At 45.7% G+C, this 12,562-nt stretch overlaps 1 protein-coding gene across 2 annotated transcripts in view; it reads left to right on the top strand.

Moving 5' to 3' along the window:
* The window catches only part of ESRRB (estrogen related receptor beta), a 305,163-nt gene extending 295,519 nt beyond the window's left edge, over positions 1–9,644 (top strand). For both annotated transcript variants that reach the window (XM_069638025.1, XM_069638024.1), the window contains exon 7: positions 7,553–9,644. In XM_069638025.1, coding sequence (XP_069494126.1) covers positions 7,553–7,797 — 245 coding nt within the window. In that variant the 3' untranslated portion in view covers positions 7,798–9,644. The remainder of the gene's footprint in view (positions 1–7,552) is intronic.
* The last annotated feature ends 2,918 nt before the right edge of the window (positions 9,645–12,562 follow it).

The following is a 12,562-nucleotide window of genomic DNA, read 5'->3' as shown; positions in this document are numbered from 1 at the left end:
CCCAGGGAACAGGGCTGCCCAAGAAATGTAAAAGGTCTGTGGGCTGCGGCTGTGACATTGTTGTGCAGCCCCCTCCTAGTGCAACAGGGCCTCTGAAGACCACATGGTGTGCGGTAGGGCCGCAGCAGTGATGGTGGTCGTCCTCCCAGTCTATGTGGCCTCCCAGAAGATAAAAATGGAATGTGGGAGCAGAGGTGTGCATGGCGGGCCACTACCCAGGCATGGGGCCACCTAATGACTATTTGATGGAGCGGACCACGCACAGTGAGTCAGGGGTGGCCCCAGGTAGTGGACGTGGCCAACATAGAAGAACAGACTGAGGGTAACATCATGAGATAGATGGACCTTCTCCATCATCAAGGAACAGCACAGCAAACAGAACTGAAAAGGGGTGGCTGATGTCAGCAGTCGCCGCTGTGTAAAATAATGTGTTCTATATGTTATTGTGTGTTTACATATATGTTTATATGTAAATTATAGTTACGTTGGATGGTAGTTGTATATATTATAAGTATAGATGGCTATAGTTCAGTATATATTGCCTCCTCACTATCGACACACACTTCTTATGTTCCCATTCATTGCTCTAGGTATCACAGCTGCCAGCAAACCCTGTGCACCTGGAAAACTGGGTGCCTAGAGGGTGAGAGGCAGTAGATGGCTATTCCCCCTCTCCCTCCAGCCTGTGTCCCCTCCATATCTCCCCACCTGCCAATACTTTCCAGATGTGTGTGTGTGATATGATATTATATGATTGGTTATTTATAACATGCTTAATACCCAGAGGTTTCTAAGCGTGGACCCGTGGATCGAACCTGCGTTGCTACATGTCATCTTGCTTCCAAGATGAGCATGTTGCCCCTGAGCTATCTTCGCGAGACAGAGCGGAGGTTGGGGGGGAGTCACATCCCTTTGGGTACCACGACCAAGCTAAAGAGCATAGTCCCCTGAGTGTTTGTCATGGTCCTTCCAGCTGCATATTCCACCTTCCACACCAAGGACATCTGTAGTCCTCTCATCCTGCATTTGTGGACCCCCTCCTCTGTTAACAGTTGCTTTATGAGCTTCATCACACTCTGACAGCTGTACACATTCAAGCCATTGATTTTGTAATTAATGTTTATCTGTGCCTTCAATAGTGTCCACTGATGGATGGCGCAGACAGAATTCTTCAAAGATGGTTGCCCATCTTCTAGGCACCAGGTGTTGGCTCCCCTCTCACGTGAGGCACGTGCTTGTGTGGGGGCTGTGGGCTGGGTGGGAGATGTGCAGGATAGGACATGTGTCAGTAAGGGGCCATGGATAACAAGCGTGGGATTGGTTTGATAGCAGGGGAGGCTGAGGGGAAATGGTGTCTGTTGGGACCGAGTGTCTTGCTAAAGGGGAATGTGTGGTGGTGTGCATAAAATATGATTTAGCCAGGGAGAAGTGTGGGGGTACCCCTATGAAACTCAGCTGCAAACACTTACATTACGTTCAGGATTAGCATAGAAAAGATTCCTACCTGTCTAATTTGTGTGATTGGCTCCAGAAAAGCTTGATGTTGTCTTGCTAATGCATATAAACACCCGGTGGTTTTGAGTTATAACTTTAGATTCCTCTGGAGCCACCATGTCAGTGCTGATCACAGTCCTTGACGCTTATGGCATCTCAGTTATCGGCCTACTGAGGTGGCCAGAATACCTTCAAGGACATGCATTTGTTGAAAAAGCTTCCAATAGAACTACCCCTGCCGAAGCTGAAAGAGCCATTGTGTCCTGAGCTGCAGCCCTTTCTGTTACATCACTTCCTCAAGTACTGCCCCCATCGCTGTACCCATGCACAAAAAATGCAATGAGGTTACAGAACCTTCCTAACTCTTTCCTATTGATGTGAAGCAGACAAATACCCCAAATTGGGACTCTGGGCACTATAAGGGGAACTGCTGAGTGAAACAGAAAGAGTTTGAGCAAAGTTCTAAATCCCATCAGATAATTTGCATACTGAACTTCTCAAAGTAAAGACTACCAGGTTTTGACAACCTGAAACACTAATCTGTGATGTGTGTATCATTCCTTTTGGGAGGCCCTGGCCTAGATATTACTCCACAACGTCTCTTTCTCTATGGTGGTAGTAGTGGCAATGTCTTCTCTGCAGGGACCTTTATGAGCACCGCCAGCCCCCTTTTGTTACTACTGTGCTGAAATCTTTGATGTGACAAGTGCTATGGTCTTTGAAAAGGTGGCACTAAGAATGGCATAGTTCCTTCTTCCCTGTTCACGCACAACAGTGCTCTATGACCCTGGTTTGACGTTAGGTCAGAGGCAGAGTACTGAGGTGTATTCCTGGATTAACTTTTTCAGATGAAGCCTGAACCACCAGAATCCCAGGGGCTTTGGCCAGATGGAATTTCAGACAAACATTTTAAGAATTTGATCCGAAATTGACCTTGTGGTCTATTAGGGGGCACATGGGGTTGGAGTTCATTTTCAGTCCTAACCGGCAATTAGAGCGGGAAGACACTGTTGCTAAAAAGAGGTTTGGCGTTAAGGGAGTGTTTATGAACAGGAGTTAAGTTTTGAGTAGAAAGAATGGTAGAGAGAGGCAGTGGGGGCTCAGAGAGTGAGATTTGGCATAGGTTTTGCTTTGAGAGTTTTAAGTATGTTCAGTCGACAGTGTGTGACAATTGCTGTGACTTTCAGTGGGTGACCACACAAAAGCCATCAGGTGTGTCTAAAGAGAGGTAAAACCCACCAAATCACCAGCAAGCAAGCCCGCCTTTTTGTAGAAGCTCAAACTTCCTTTAGGAGAGGCCAGGCTCTGATTGGATCAACAAACTCATTGCATGAACCTGAAATTCGATGTGAGACACAAGGCTCCTGATATGAGCCCCACACCAATGCGAGACCCAGAGCAAGATCCAACGCAAAATGTGATCTCCTCAACAACCTGCAGTGCTCTTGTGAGATTAGACGAATCTCCCTAAAGAGACACAGAGCGTCACGTGAGACCGTTTTGAGAAGCTCCCCCAGCACTACTTTGTCGTCAGTGAGCAAATATGCACTCACAATCCCTTACACTAGAGGCCTGCTCCACAGTTACTGTGCCATTACTTTTACAGAAGTGCCAGTGCAACCCAAACATCTTGGCAGGGGTGGACTGGCCTATAGGGAACTCTTGAGATTTCCCGGTAGGCCTCTGCACCCTGGGCCTCTTTTGTGTGGTTACCTTTTTTAATTTCCACATTTTCTCATAGGAAAAGGGTTGGGCTTGCTGAACATGTGTAATAGGGGAACACTTTGAACATTATTTTCAGTTTTGGTTTCCAGTCCACCCCTGCATCCTGGGAAGATCCCCCCCAAGGCTAGGTCAGTGGGGCGATGCACCGGCTTCCCGGGCAATGCAAGTGCTCTACGCTCATGGCGACTCCTGCGGTTTCGGTTGAAGTGACGGTCCTAAAGAAGTCTTTTTATGAGCAGTATTTTATGGCTTGCATTTAGGTAAACATCTGTTGTATTGATCCCCTCTATTTTATAGCAACCATGTAAATCAAACGCCCATTAGATGCCTGTCCTGCAGCCCTCTTGCCGCTTCCAACAAAGGGATCCTCTGTGATCTACACACAGCTCCCCCATTTGACCTTTCTCTTGAACTGCAGCCGCCCCTTCTTCTCCAGGACTGGGAGCTACTAAAGCACCTCAACCTACAGCACTCATACTATGTATGGCTTGGGACTATTACAGAGACCTGTCTTACTACCACAGAGATCAGCATACAGCCTGCAGCTCGCTTAGCTATTCCTCTACAGATGACACTTCTACCAATTTACCCCAATGCTGATTTGCTTTTGCATTACTGGGAACCACAATCAGCTCCGCCAATGCACCTCAGAAGTGAATTGAAGCTTCCTCTACAATTCCACTACCAAGGCCAACAAAAAACTCTGAAAATGCTCCTCCAACCGATATACTGATCAGCCAGGGTGCCTCACGCCTCACCTAGAGCTCTCCATATGTGTCTACTGCTGAGACCCACGGGCAGCCCTCGGCGCACCCTCCTCTTCCAGTATGGAGAGCCATATGCAGCTCTGCCAAGGCACCTCAGTCCTGACTTGCAGTTCCACCCACTATTTCACCACAGAGCCCCAAGATAGGAGCTTGCTATCGCAAACACAGTCATTGTTATGGTGGGTTTAAAATTCATTGAAACAACTTTTCTATCTGAAATGTGAGAGTAGAAGAGGGGTCATTACAGGTTTGCTGGTCCGGGAACTACGGTACCGTTAAGCTAGCCAGTAATGTAGTTCCCGGACCGGCAAACTACGCGTTGTGCTCGCGTGTGCCTTTCTGCTCGCCAGGTCGGACCTGCGAGCACCGCATGTCAGATGCGCCGGCACCGTTATAAACGGTGCCGTCGCATCTGACCTCCCCATTCTCATTCAGCCCTATGGGGCCAAATGGGAATGGGGAGCATCTTTTTTCCGGCGTCTGTGAATGGGCATTTACCGGGTCTGCGGGGTTGTAATACCCCAGTGATTGCCCATTCGAGGGCACCAGGAAAAAAACGACTCAGGCGGCAGCCGTGCCTGTCTCATAGGCACAGCTGACCGCCAGAGCATTAATGACCCCCAATGTCAGCTAAAAAGCCACACATGTTATGGTGTCTAAAAGTTCATCTCCTGTTCAGTGCCACTGAGCAGTGAATGGTGGGTATGCTAATTCTTTCAAAAGCATGCACTTTGCTACAGAAGCTTGTCCATGTATTATTGGGATATGGAATACAGTCATAATATACAAGCCACTTACACTATTAACAATGAAGAGACCAAAATAGTATTAACTCACCCAGTGTGAAGAAGCCATATCCAGAGTGGGTGACTCATGTTTCAGAACTACTAATGTTGCAAGTCTTTGGCTGAGGAACTTTTTTAGAGATATCAACTTTGTGACCTCCACCCCCTAATTTATTTAGAATTTGAAGCAGGTGTCGCATGAGTGTGGAAAAGTAAACGGAGACATAGAGTTCCTCAACTCTGTGTGAAGATAAGGAAAGGTTTCCTCCACACAAGCTCAATGCGCCGCAGAAAACGTAGTTAAGGACTTGTGAATCAGTTAGCCATTTGTCAAAGCTCAAGTTGTGTGTTCTTAAGTTCTTTAATCTTGGCCCTTTGTGATTACACGTGTTTCGGCATATTCATGTGCCTTTGTCAAATCAGGGCATATCCTTTTCTTCCGTAAGTTAGTCTCTCTCGGTGGTTCCAAAGAAGTTAATATTGTCATGGGTTAAATCCCACCTGCAAATTCAGTGTTCTGTCGCGTCTCGCGTTGGTTGTCAAGGAAGTTGCAAGGCCTTCATCAGGCTAGAAGTAACGGAGAGTCTGCAACAGTGAGGTTGATAACCAGTATGCCTGGGTTGAAGTGCCTGCTAGCTAGTTGGTTGAATGGCCCTTTATTTACGAGTGTTATTCTTGCTGTTGTTTATTGTCTGCGCTTAGTCAAGCAGCTTGGTACTGTCCCACCTTTTAATGCACGAGCAGCGTCCCTTCATCTCCTTGCATATTCTGGTCACCGGATAGAATTTTGAAAACACATTAATGGCAGTGCCTTCAATACATTAATACAAGAAGCTCGTTAGATTAAAGGCTATCTGAACAATTGCATAACACCTAGCCCTTACCTTGTTTAATTTCTAACTGTATGTAAGGTAACATATATTGTGTGGGTTTTACATAAACCACTACAAAGTATGTCTTTGTAACTGGCCTTCACAATCATAAGTGACGTGTTTGTCTAGGTATAGCTTGAAAGGCACTACTGGAAAAAAGTGTATGTATTTTTTTCACTACTGAACTGTCTTCACAAAACCACAATACACTCATTGAATCATTCATTCACTGAAAGAGTAAGTGCACCCCTTTTCACAACAGCAGCCCTCCGGAAGTAGTCAGAGAGTGTTAATGTCCATTTATATAGCAGAGAACATAAACTGAAGGTTTTTGAGTAATAGGAGCTATTAGTTTCCAGTTCAATGGTAAGCGGGTGGTTGATCCTTGCTGAGTTCCAAGAGTCTAAACTATACCTTCCAGGCAGATCGAAAGCCCCATTCAGCATTAAATGAAATTAGCACCCGGGTGGGCGGAGCCAGCCAATCAGATGGCTGGGAACGTGGGCTTCAACCGCTGGTACAAACTCGCGTTCCAAGCGTCCTGACTGCCAGCTCCCCCTGCTTGCCATCTTCCGCCAACCCTCCATCACTCTATTTATTTTTCTCCCCCGACCCACTACTTACCGTTTTTGGGCGACGGCGGGTGCTGCTGCCGCATCTGCTCCTTCCACTCATTTCCCGCTGGCAGCCATGGAAAGGGAAGAGGGGCTTCGTACAGAGCCCCACCTTCCGTTTCCATGGTGGCCATCTTGGAAAAGAATTGTCCTTCCTACAAAGGGATGCTGCGCGTGTCCCGTTGTAGGAAGTAAAACACTTTTTTTTTAACCACCCCGGATTACCGCTTTGTCCACCTGAGATGCTAATGGCCTTCATACCCCGTTCCAGCCCCTCTAACTGGGGATAACGGCCTGGATTTCTCATTTGACATTGCAAATAGCCCTTTCTTGGCCATAATTGACTGGGCGCTGTGGGAATGGGCAATACCTGCTTTCCAGGTGTAATGTGGACAACGCCTACTTGTAGCTCATTTTTAATAAAAGTTCATATGGGCAAAATCCTCCCTCCCAACTCCCTCTGAAATTCCCATTAAATCCAATCACGTATTGATCGGTTATCTTTAAAAAATGACTATTTTCCTCCTCAGTACCTGCTGTAGCAAAGCCTTCCAAGCTTTTCAGGTTTTCACACTGTGTTCCAAAAATGCCTGTGTCAGCCCACCTCCAGCCCCTGTGTCCAGTTGTCTATAAGTCTTATCAATTTGGAAGAAGGTTACTGGTTTAATTACATTCCTAAATCTTCACTAAGTTTTCAGTACTAACATTTAAGAGTAGCGCCTCTTCTGTGGATCATGACCCCAGCCTGATGCCACCGGGCAGCAGGGGTACCTCTCATGGGGCAGAGGCAGCAGGCGGGCAAGGTACCATGCTGTCTTGATGGAGCTGCTGGCATCCCTCCCAGACCAGTCAGGTGGTATCTCAAGTGCATGTGGTTCAACATTATCATGCGGGCCCTACCATTTAAAAACAATTAGAGGGGTGTAGTACCGCTAAACTCACTTAAAAAGAATGGATGGCCAGTTGCATAGGAATTACAGAACCGCCCCTTTCTGGTCCCCATGCCTACATGCCTTGGGGCTGGGGCGCTATACAAAATGCAAAATAAATAAATAAATACCTGGTTGTGCGCCTCTGCATGTAAAGCCTGTGGACTGGACGAGTCATTTGTTGTTTTTCTGGCCTGCGCACAATGATGGTTCTTCGATTGCATGCTTAACCATGTTAAAGGTCACAGACATGTTCATAACGTTTAAATAACTGCTAGCCCAACCTATGATGTTCCAAACGCCATGTTGTCTATATATGGAGCATATGTTCCTTACTGATCTTTTTCCTTTGACCTCCTCCCACAGACTCTATGCACATAGAAGACGTGGACAGCGTGCAGAAGCTGCAGGACCTCCTCCACGAGGCCCTCCAGGACTATGAGCACAGCCAGCACCAGGACGAACCCCGGAGGGCCGGCAAGCTGCTGCTGACCCTGCCACTCCTGCGGCAGACCGCCGCCAAGGCGGTGCAGCACTTCTACAGCATCAAGCTGCAGGGCAAGGTCCCGATGCACAAACTCTTCCTAGAGATGCTGGAGGCCAAAGTCTGACGCTTCTCCACAGCCCAGAATTCTCTGCTGACACTCTGGAGGACACATACATTACAATAAAGATGTACAGGAGTGGAACGAAGGCAGCGAAAGCCATGCCAAGATGAAGCCAATCTTCTTTGATCTCTAATCCCCCAAATGACTGAACGTTCACCATTGTTGCTCATCTGATCACAGACTGGTTTCACTGCGGAAGCCATCAATTTCCTATTCTAATTGACTTATCCTTCCTCCCTTAAAAGGAATTTGGCGTTGGACCTTCCACATGCCGGAAACATTTTACAGCAAAGAGTCTCAATCACAGTCTGTACTTGGCGGGAATGGCATGGTAATCTCAAGTAAGCAACAACTCTGGCACAGAGGGTGGAGTAGATTGGCACACTTCACAACCATCAATAGTCTCGCGGCTCATAAGGTTTCAACACTTTGGCAAACACAGCCTTGCTCTTCAATGCCCAATTAGATTCTCTGAGGTTGTGCTTTGCACCACACAGTTGTGGATGCTGGTCCACAGCACACCCCCATGCTTGTGCTATTGGTTTCCTCTGCTTGAAGGCCGCAAACCCCAGTTGCCACATTGACCTTAACACCGGAAGTCGAAATGATGTCGTCACAGGCCAGGATGCACTGGGCAATCAGAATAATTGAGGGATGTGGTGGTAGCAGGTCTGTGTGCTTGGTGGCCAATTATGTGGGATGCAGACGGCTCAATCTTCAACAGGAGGCTGAGCACGAGGCCGAGGTAATCGATGAGCACGTGGGCGTCCACTTCCTCGCCATGATGGGAATATCCGCGTCCTTGCACCGTCCGCCAATAAAGCAGCTCAGCGTTATTGCGGGAATCACCCACTGCGCTTGACGCTCAGAGAAAAGGAGCGGTGCCTGGAGAAGATTGCTGTTCTTTGCCTCAAGGGAACAGGTCCTTAGAATACAAACACATAAACATTGCATGTTGTGTTGCCCCTAAAATACCTGCCTCTGGTTACATCAAAGACTTGATCTCTTCAGTAATCTGAGCCCGCAGGACCCAGGTTTGAAACCTGTGTCTCTCTTGTTGTTGTGAACTACAGCTCCCATGATCCTCTACCATTGGCAATGCTGTCTAAGACTAATGGCAGGTAGAGTCAAAAACATATGGTGAGACAAACGCTGAAGATCCTATTTATTTTCACAGCTCACGAGAGACATTGCACATATCTGATTAATTGTGAGTCTGCAGTCAAATCGTGTGTGTGTGGGGGCGCGCGCGTGTGCCAAATCGAGACTTGGATCAGACTTTGTCTGAGTTCAGAGCCCTATCCCACAGACAAGTGCCATGAAAACGCAATTGTATATAGAACTGGACATTGTGTATATCCCTCTTCTGTATATAGACTCAGTCTGGAGCCAAATTCATTGTGTACAGAGCAAAGCAAATGGCCAGATATAACATGTATAGACTGAGGCTGAAACCATATATTGTGTACAGACTGTGTCACTCACGAGCCCTATCTCTTGTGAATAGACTGAGGCCAGAGTCAAATCAAATGTATATGGACTGAATGTGAAAACCTATATTGTGTATATACACTGAAGTTGGAGCCATGATTAATGTGAAGAGACCGAAGCTTGAGTCCAGCCTCTTGTGTACAGGCTGAGGCAGGCGACATGCCGCTTGTGTACAGACTGAGGAAGGGCAAATAAGACTGTGTCTGAAACTACCGTATATCATGTTCGTACATATTGTGTCCAAGACCAGAAATATATTTCTTGTACAGACAGTGTTTGGGGCTCAGTGCAGAGATTGGGGTAAACATTGACAAATAAACATATCTTCATCACCATTGGTCTTTTCTTGTGACAGTTATTCTAACATTCAATAAAACCATCTAAAACACGTCTTTTATTCTGAGACTCTCTAACTTTGTCAACCTCTTGATATCCTTCATGGCCTCAGAGCATCTCTTACTCAAGGTGAACATAAGGTCCTTAATCAGTAACCTGTCATGCAAAGGATGGGATGCAGAGTAACTCTTACACCAAATAATCATTCCGACTCAGGATGTTGGCAAAGTCTCATTCGACTGTTTTCATATCAATTGTCTAAAACAGGGAGTTATGACATCAAACGCGCTCTCAGCGCAAATCACATAAAAACACACTTAAGTGCTAATAATTTGTCATAACTGATGTCATACTACGTGGCAAATAAGAAAAAACTATGGGGGATTGTGGTTGGCTCAAGGGGAATTTCTAAGTACACCTTCTATAGGGACTGGGATTGTGATGGTACATCTACTTTCAGGTGGACAACTTAAGCCTACCTCTAGTGCAATTCATCCTCAACACTTAAGTTCACAATAGTATTGGTTCTTAAACCATAAGGTCCTTCGTTCTGTGGCCCTCTACAATTGGTTGGCATGCTCATGCCATGTCGGGAACATTGGGCTCACTAGCAGCACGTAAGCTCATACCCAGGTGCCGGGGGGTGAACTTGACTTGACCTCCCCACCCAGTTAGCCCCTCATCTCTCATCGTCCATGCCTCTGCCATGCAGACTGTCTTTGAACTTGGCCTTGCAATAGATTCTCTTCTCTGGAAATATAAGGGAGTATGGGTGCATGCTTATCACAGTTCTGGTCTGCATGCCCAACTCCTGTTTTCATTCTTGGCTAATGTGACAGGAGATCGCAATTCAGTTCATTTTATAACATTTAATTGTCTTGAATCAATAAACTTGGCACCCGTGGTGTTCCTTCCTTGTACCTTGACAAGGGATGATTCAGCTTTTCACCTTCACTGTTCTTTGAGGATAGATAACCAGTTCTTGGCTGCCTTCAGTCTTGACACCAAGCCAGACAGCCCTTCTCACTTCTTTCATGCTCCCAGCTATTCTTTGCTGTGACACTGTTTTTCGATCCTTCTTTCCCTGTGGGTATGAGTTTACTAAAATTGTGACACCAATGTCCAGTTTTAACATATAATAATAAATACTTTATTGTGATATAAACCAAAATAGGATTTTACACAACTCATACATTTTTCAATTTTCAAAACACACAATAAATATATATAGACAGAAGTTCAAAGAGAGAATATATGATACAAAATCTTTTCTAGAAATCCAAAATATTAAACTTTACACAGTGTTGCAGGTTAACTAGCACAGTCATGATCTCATTTTGTCACTGCAGCAGTATGATATTGTTGGGGTATAAAAGTCAGCCCAATGACCAATACTTGTACCCTATGTAAAAATGTGACCATTCTCTTCTTATATATAGAGTCAAATATAGAGTCAAATAGATCAATGTAAGGCCAAGTGGGGTCCACCAGGTAATCAATACCAGTATCTAATATAGATTACTTTATACCTGAAGTAGAGGCTTTATTTATGTCCACACCCTAAAGAGCGTGAGCTGGAGGCCTAAGGAGTCAGTGTTAAGGCAAGCATACCAGAATGCCTCCTCATAGTTATGGACCCATTTCCCATATGCACTCATGTACACGAAACCTAATTCAGGACAGAGTGATAATACATTTCGGGTGGATCCAAATACTCCTGCACCCTGGCAAATTCGACAGAGCCTAGACTCATGTGTAACCTTCAGCCGAGGACCAATGATGGTAAGGACCGGTCTCTGGTTTGTTCGTAGTCTTAGTAGGAACTGCCTTACTTCGGGAGCCAGTTTTAGGTATCTATGCATAACATGAGAGACTGCCTCATATCCACTCAATTTAGATAGATGGTCCGAGTTCGCACACCAATGCCATTTGTTCAATTTGTCCTCAAATGATTTTTTTTTATGGATATAAGGCAGATGGCTCAATTTTTCATAGGCCCAATCAATCTCCCCAAATAATGATTTGTTCAGCTCTTTGTAGTTTCTCATAGTTATCCCCTGCCATTCTAAGCAGTTTACAACTAGGGTCCGCTCGTGCTTTCAAATAAAAGGAACCTTGAGCACGCAGTGCCGTCCCTCTCAATGAAATGAGGCCCATATCCAGGCGCAGATATTGAATCGAGCTTTCAAATAAAAGAAACCTTGAGCACGCAGTGCCATCCCTCTCAATGAAATGAGGCCCATATCCAGGCGCAGATATTGAATCGAGCAGGAAGGTCCCAGTCTAAGCACAGTGCGCCAATAATGGCCTTCTAAGATGTTAAGCCATGTTAGATCTTGCATAGACAGCGCCTCCAAGCCATAGAGAATAGCATGTACAAAGCATTGTTGATACAGTCTTAATATACCTGCCATACTAAAACCAGCTGAACCCTTCGAAAATTTACAGGCTTGGAGGGTGAGCAGTTTTGCTCGCCATTTTTTATGTCTTATTATGTCTTCATAGTCAGGCAATACTTTGAAGTCCAGGCCCAAGTAGGGATGTTGCTCCACCACTGCATTTGTACCCACATCGGGTCTATGGCAGTCCTTTCGTGCAATTGTCATTATTTATGTTTTTTCTAAATTGATGATGAGGCCTAACTGAGTAGAATAGACTAATAGTTCATGCTCTTTATGCCACACAGTGTACGATGAAATAAAATCAAGTCGTCCGCATACAGCATGCCAGAGAAGGAAGTCTCACCCAATTTAGGAGGGCAATTTGACTTTAATGACATGCGTACTAACAGGTTGGCAATATATAGGTTGTAAAGCATAGGCGCAGTTACGCAGCCCTGCTTTGCACCTATATTGGTGTACATTTTGTCAGACACTTCACCTTGGTCGTTAAGTCGGACCCTAGTGGTGGTATTACTATGCAGGACTATTAGTATGTTCAG

This window comes from Ambystoma mexicanum, chromosome 14 (assembly GCF_040938575.1).
Source record: "Ambystoma mexicanum isolate Mex_15411 chromosome 14, UKY_AmexF1_1, whole genome shotgun sequence".
In the NCBI taxonomy this organism is placed as follows: Eukaryota; Metazoa; Chordata; class Amphibia; order Caudata; family Ambystomatidae; genus Ambystoma; species Ambystoma mexicanum.
The sequence above is the reverse complement of the archived record's forward strand: the minus strand, read 5'-3'. Positions and strand labels throughout refer to the sequence as shown.